Source organism: Borostomias antarcticus (assembly GCF_949987555.1).
Source record: "Borostomias antarcticus genome assembly, chromosome: 15".
Classification (NCBI taxonomy): Eukaryota; Metazoa; Chordata; class Actinopteri; order Stomiiformes; family Stomiidae; genus Borostomias; species Borostomias antarcticus.
The window spans coordinates 1,983,683-1,990,905 of record NC_140248.1 but is presented as its reverse complement, the minus strand read 5'-3'; the positions used below and the strand labels follow the sequence as shown (position 1 = coordinate 1,990,905).

The following is a 7,223-nucleotide window of genomic DNA, read 5'->3' as shown; positions in this document are numbered from 1 at the left end:
GAACCAGCGCTGCCTGCCGTCTACATTTTGGGTCCTACGTTCGAACCCTAAGGCCGGATTCATAGTCGACGCAAACTACATACGCGCTGTCATTTAAATCATGAGGACAGCTATAAGTCATGCAACTCTTTTTGTTGGCGTCAAGATGTTGACCTTGAATGTATTCACAGCAACGCAAGCTTCGCAAGGCCACGCAAGATCTCGTTGCGTCCTTGCATGTGTCATGCCAACATTTGTCACTTGACGCAAGCAATAGTGCAATTCCAACGCAAGCTTCGCAAGGCCACGCAAGATCTCGTTGCGTCCTTGCGTGTCATGCTGAAATTTGTCACTTGACGCAAGCAATAGTGCAATTCCTTGTGTTTCCACAAAACAAAACACAAAACGCAAGCTCTCGAGTCATGTTGGAGCTTGCGTTCACAACGTAGCTTGCGTTGTTTACGTCGGCTATAAATCAGACCTAACAGCCACCTCACAACCATATGGCTTGAATGTCCCCTTATTGTCAGTTACTTCATCAAAAGATTCACTCACTTCACCATGTGGTGCAACAATAATTGCCCTCTTGTCTACACTAGGACTGAAACTGGGAATACATTCAAGGTCAACATCATGACGCCAACAAAAAGAGTTGCATGATTTATAGCTGTCCTCATGATTTAAATGACAGCTGACTTAATCACCGATTCTTTTGGTACATTCCTCACAGTAGGAGTCCAGAAGCAGACAAAACCTTCTTCCACCATTAGAACATCAGTCCAATATAGGAAGTCTGGTGAAAGTAATTGAAGGTGGAAGATATTAGGGCTACTTCTGTGAAGAAAAAAAACAAACTCTGGAACTATATCTTGGCTTTCCTGGCAAATAATACCGTATATCACTGCACCAACCATTTCAGTTTGTTGAGTTTGTGGCGTGAAAGAAAATTCCTGCGTCCCAGTGTGTCACTAATAATGTATAATAATGAGAAAGAAAGGGCAAATAGTTTATGTATTGTATTTTTCTTTAGTACTTTACATATAAGGGATAGGGAAATACAAGGGTTTGCTTTTTTCAGGAGAATATAGGAAAATGAACAGTGCTCTGTACATGAACATATTATAATTGTGGTCATAGGCTGCACTGCCTCTTCAGCCCAACTCTTGGCAGGCCTCCAAAGGGGAACAATTCAACATTTTCAACAACATTGTGTGAGAAAGTCAAGTCTCTAGTAGCAGCTTGAAGAAAACACAGAATGTCTAGTATGCACACTGTCACCAAAGTCACATTACAAAAAATGCATATTACATACTGTATACATGAGAAAGGGAAAGTATTTTTTAAAAATCAGAGCCATAGGATGTTTTGAAGACAGTTATGTGTGACACATTTATCTAAAAGCATAACATCTACTTGAGTCCATAAAAAAAGATCAGAAAAAGCTGCTATTAGAAACTTCACCCATTATTGTTAAGCAGTGGTACTAATTTGGTTTGACCATAGTAGTAGGACAAGAAACCAAATACCCAAATCATAGTACAGTTGAGAATCACACATTCATCCTGAGACACCATCAGTTGAAATGTCAGTTTAAACTTTGGGTCTAAAAGAAAGGCTTTATGTCAGAACTGTTAATTATCTCAATCCATCTCCTTCTAATACCATGGGTGAAATGTTGGCTTGGATTGTCATGTTTTTGATTTTGAAGACCCCATATCTCAACACAGCTTGATGGAGCGTTAATGGCATTGTGGATATTATTCAATGAAACAGTTTGGAACGCATGTACAGCGTGCTGTAAATCATATTCCAATTAGCAAAAAATACTAAATACCAGGTAAGACAGCAACAAAATGTCAGTCATTTTGATTGATGGGCTTGAGTGGAAAAAGCGATCCATACACTCAGATATTGCCAGGGTGACAGTTTTGTTTTCCCAATAAGGTCACCCTGGACACCATCCTGACAACAAAATCAAGGAAATCCAAGCCCTTATGAACAAAAATGAAGGGTGTTTAAATTCTTCCTGTGTATAATTAATTTCTCCTTAAAAGAGAAGAGAGAGAGAGAACTGAACCTCAGACAAGTTTGTCTCTGTCTTCCACACAACCTCAACTACAAAAACAGCATACATTTTCTTTCAACCTCTTTGTAATCCTTCTAATTTGTGCAGGTTTGCTAGCCAAAACTCATACTGTCATCCAATTTAAGATTTCATCAAACCCAGTCCTGAGAAACCTCAAACATTTTCCATGGTCTCACCACCATCGCAATGGCATCTGCACTGTTATCAGCAGCACAAACAGGAGTGGTTCCTGTAACAGTATTTACCAGCTACTGTGCAGCCTCTATCAACCACATATCATTCAATCACATACTGTAAGGCTACATCCCAGTCAATTAGCAGGTTAATTGGACTTAGCTAAATAAAAAAAGAGTAACTTCATACAAAAGAGATGTTGCATGATCAAGAACATGACTACATGGGATGACCATGACAAAAAACAAACTCAGAAATGGAAAGAAAATTTGTTGGGCAGTTTTTTGGATGGGATGAGAATTCCTTCATTCTAATAAGTAGGGTCTCTTGTACACTGGGATGTCAAGGTAACAACTGCAGAGGAAACCCTAACAATACAGCATCTGCCCCAACACACAACAGCTTTCTTCCACTCTAGTACAGTGTGAATACCTGGTTCTATGTCCTGTCCCTGCTGAGGTGATGTCAGCTGGACGTGGTATGTACAAATTGAGGAGGTGGTACAGCAGTCCTGGCACTGCATGCATGTGATGCATGGTAACATACAGTATGTCCTTTAGTATTGTCTATGTATGATTAGATAATAATTACAATACAAACACTTAGAAATTTGGACAGACAATAGCTGATTGTGCCGCTATATCTCCTCTCATGCAAAGAATGTTGGAGATCTTTGAACTTCACAATATACAAGCTCTTGTCTTTCCCCATATCGTTGAACCTTTGATCAGTTTGAGCGTTTGTGGATAGTTTCCCCCTGCAGTGACATGAACTGAATGAAGTGTGAGAAGTAGTGACCAGTGAAATCCATTCTAGAAGGAGTTAGACTTCACCAGGACAGAGTATGAAGCAGTATTATGATACTGGCTTTGACGACATGAAATGTTGCAACAATTTTGTATGACCTTGATTGAAAATTATCGAATGTGCTGTACCAAAAAAAACAATGAAGAACATTTTGCTTTTAAAGAATGTTTTCCTATTTTGGCAAAAAATAAACATACAATGAATGACATGGTTCTTTATGAGAGTCTTTGAAAATTGTTTGTCCATCATGCTGTTTAAGATACAACTATGGCTCTCACCAATGCTTCTCTGGAAATGTAATCTCCATATCGAAGGCCTCTTTGTTGGAGAAGATACTTGAAGATTAGACAAAACCAACAAACACAGCCAGGACCCAACCCATAACACAGATAATTCTCCTGTCCATTTCAGGCTTGCAACTAACCCCCCGAATGGGAGACTTGAACACTTCAAATCCATCTGCAGAGTAGTGCTCCCTTTGAGTGTTCCATCCCCTCCCTAAATGGAAGGGACATCCATACAAAGCCATTTTCACTAGCGATTTAAAATCCTCTAGCCTGTCTTTGGCTTTCCACAAGTTTTTTTTGTTTTTTTTCAAAGTTTGTGTGTACAGGAAACGGCACTGTGCAAAGAATGAGAGAAAAAAATTCAACCCAAACATAAAAGAGAACAAGTAGTTGGCCTTGTGAAAAGTTACCTCCCTCTAACGTGAAAAAAGAGAAAAATATAAAGGAAAGTATTTTTAGAAAGCTTTGAGGGATGCGACAGGGCGCCCCCTTCAGGCAATCTCCTTTATTCTGCGCATGTAATCATGCAGTTCCTCCGGGTCTTGGAAACCCATGTCCTGGCATACCCACTGAATGTCTTCTTCATCTGCTATGGGGATGGAGTTGTAGGGCATGTCCTCTGTGGGAAGGGTGGTGAAGGTGGTGAACTTGACCCTCTTGCGCTTGGAGGTGGGTGAGCTGGCCTCCTCTCCGGGCTCCTTGGTGGAGCCCCCAGAGCTTCCATCCCCCCTCCCATGCACCTGGCTCTGAACGCTGGTCTGGGAGCTGCCACTGCTGTGGTGGTCCCCGTGACAACAAGTCTGTACTCCCTCCAGGGCATTGCTTGGGCTCTCCACCGGCTGGGGTGAAAGGTCACTCTGGGCCCTCAGGGGCTGTCCGTTCCCCAGAAACACCCAGTGGTGGGAATGATCCATGTTGGCCTGGCCCTCGGGGGGGATCCTTTTGTGGCGGTACTTGAGGACAAAGACAATGCAGTTGATGAGAAAGACCAGAATGGCCAGGCAGAAGACTCCAAGGAGGGCGTACATGCCGATCTCCAGGTCTGTCATGCTGCGAGGCGAGTGGACAAAGTCATCTTCGATCTCCTCCTCTCCCTCCGTGGGCCTCTCTTGGTTGCTGATGGTGGGGAAGTTAGTGTAGTCTATAGGGACGCTTGCCGGCTGCTCATTGGACAACTCAAAGCCTCCACCTCCGACGTTGGGGTCCACAACCGGTGGCCCCCTGGTGATTGGTATCGGCTCAGTCTCTGTCTCTTCCTCAGAGTCCTCCTCAGGGCCGAAGTGGACTTTCACATACACAGGGGCAGACGCGATGATGCTCTTGCGCTTGGTCTTCTGACACGCTTCGCAGATGGTCATCTCCACGCGCACCATCTCCCCGGAGCCCTCCCCCTCCGCCGCTATCACTGGCCAGCGCTGCTGAGGCTCCTGGGAAACCGACACCACCTTGTCATCCAGCGAGGAGGCGTTGAGGTTGTAGTCCTTGGGGTCAAAGAAGGTCAGAGGAGAAGCAGTGCTGTCGCTGTAGTACAGCCAGATGGACAAACTGGCCTCCTGAGAGAATAAACAAAACGAGTAGAAAACATGGTATTTAGCATAGAGATGTAGCGGTCTGAAAATTTCACATCATGATTATAGTGACCAAAATTATCACAGTTATCAGTATTATCGCGGTATTGTTAAAATGGATTGAACATTTTCAAAAACTACTGATACATGATTATTTCACCAAGTGTCATATTCAAAACCACAAATAAAATTAGCAGCACTGTGCACTTTTTGTTTGCATAGACATTGGTTGATGTTGGACAGTATTTACAGTGAGTTTTTCAAAGTGCAGAAATCAAACACGGTTTTAGTGATGGTTTTATCGTGATTGATTTAATCCAATTTTATCATGGTTTATCATTATACCGGTTATCGTTACATCCATGTTTAGCATACGTGGGTTGTGTACTGAGGTACAGTACTGCAAATTAAGCTTTCTACTGCCTCTTTCTACGTGGTTACTCTGGGCCTGCATTTGGCTTATGAATTATATGTATAGACACACCCATGGGCACATATAGAGACAGAAAGTCTTGAGTGCCCATATTATATACATGGTTTCACAAAATGACAATATACTGCCTTCAAATCAAAGTCAAGAACTAATTTCACAGTTTTTAATAATCACAATTGTTATTGTGTTTTTCTTCTTCAAAACAGTGTTACAACTGGGCTAAGTGTTGTCTGCTCCTCTGTATGACGGGTTATTTCCCCACGACTCGCTCCAATCCCTAAATCATCTGAGCATCTCTAAACATCAGCAGAACCCCCCCTGCTCAACACAGGCGGTCTCACTCAGATATGCACGCCACAGACCGATTGAAAGGGGGGGGGTTGTCCTGCAGGCAACAACAGACAAATAGGCCGAGCAGCACGACCGACATGGCAGTTAGCTGACAGATGTGGTCTGGCTTTCAAGAGTAATGGCAATGCTTATGCCCATGTCACCACACTAACAAGCCAGCAGTCTGACAGTGTCCCTCCTTCAGACCTGCCGGAATACCAACGAGCACCTTTTAGAGAAGAGAGGAGAAACCAAAGCCTTTCTTTGACTGCCATTTTAATCCCCAACAGAAAAGTATTTTTATTATCCAGAGGAGAGGTATTTACCAAATTCCTTCTGGAACGCCCCCGTAGAAAAGAATGTTCAGTCATCAGGGAACTTCAAGGTTGTTATGACATTCCTGGTCAATGCCGGGCTTCTATCATCTCCACTTGTCAAGATGAAGGGAGCCTTTGATATGGATCATTTAAATAATACATTGACTATGGCACCCTGTCCTCCATTTTACCTTGGTGATGCTGAAACTAAACTAATAATATGGAAATTTAGTAGAGTCACTTTTACAAACTGTTTCAGAGGAACTGCTTCAAAGGAACTACCCTCAAGCTAGGAGATGAATATTTGGACATCCCATTTGTCCTTATGGATAGTATAAGAGTAATAAAAATAGCCCAGTGACTGCCTTGGCAATCGAAAACATGAGCACACAATCTGGGATGGCTGAAGTTAACAAACATTAACCAAATGCACACATAACATAAAATGGTGTAAGCCAGTAAGATAATACAAAGAGACTTTGCGTGTCCACTCTCCTCGGTTTCTAGTTTATGTCTTTTATTCATTTATACTGAGTGAGGGCAGATTCAGCAGACAGAGGCGGAGGGTTTTGTGAAACAGAATCAAATGGTGTGAAATAGCCTGAACACCCCTTGGAGAGTTGCCCCGGCTGACGGCCCGGCTGCGTTTTACGGCCCGGCTTTGGAGAGCACTTAGGACAATACATTACTGTGATTAAATTTTAAGGTGGCCAAACAGTGGAAGGCGAGATAATTGGAATTTAATGCCGGCTTTCTGACTGAGGCCTGTTTCGTTTGCCGGCCCATTTTGGCCGGTGGTGCAGCGATGGGGGGATGAAACAGAGAGGATCCCCTGTCGGGGACCAGGGCATCGAAACATGTCTGCTTCACTGCTGGGGAATCAGGCACTGAACAGACACATGCACAGCTACACAATACTATCATGCCTCTTTCTGAAGCTGAGGCACTGTAGCCAATTAATTATTTTGGATGGATTACAAAAGCCGAACTCTGGTGTTGCCGCTAGAGAAGCTGGAGCATGGAAGGAGGCTGCTGCTCCTCTGGCGCTTATTAAACAAGACGTCTCCTCGCTGGCATGTGTGATGTTCCCTGGGAGTTGGATTCAATAAATCAAAAAAGTGCCCAGTTCCTGTGTCTGGGAAGAGCTGCTTGGGGTGCTATGGCGAACAGACTAATGAGCACTTTGAGCATCAACCGTTCGTCTTGTGGGTATGTGATGTAATAAAAACTCATAACCTGCTT

At 43.3% G+C, this 7,223-nt stretch overlaps 1 protein-coding gene across 1 annotated transcript in view; it reads right to left on the bottom strand.

Annotated features, from left to right (window-relative positions):
- Window positions 1–3,824: 3,824 nt before the first annotated feature.
- Window positions 3,825–7,223, bottom strand: part of tmem132e (transmembrane protein 132E) — a gene marked incomplete at its 3' end in the record, with an annotated part of 143,363 nt that continues 139,964 nt past the window's right edge. The window contains exon 9 of the mRNA XM_084449528.1: window positions 3,825–4,886. Within this exon, the coding sequence (XP_084305654.1) occupies window positions 3,825–4,886 (1,062 nt within the window). The remainder of the gene's footprint in view (window positions 4,887–7,223) is intronic.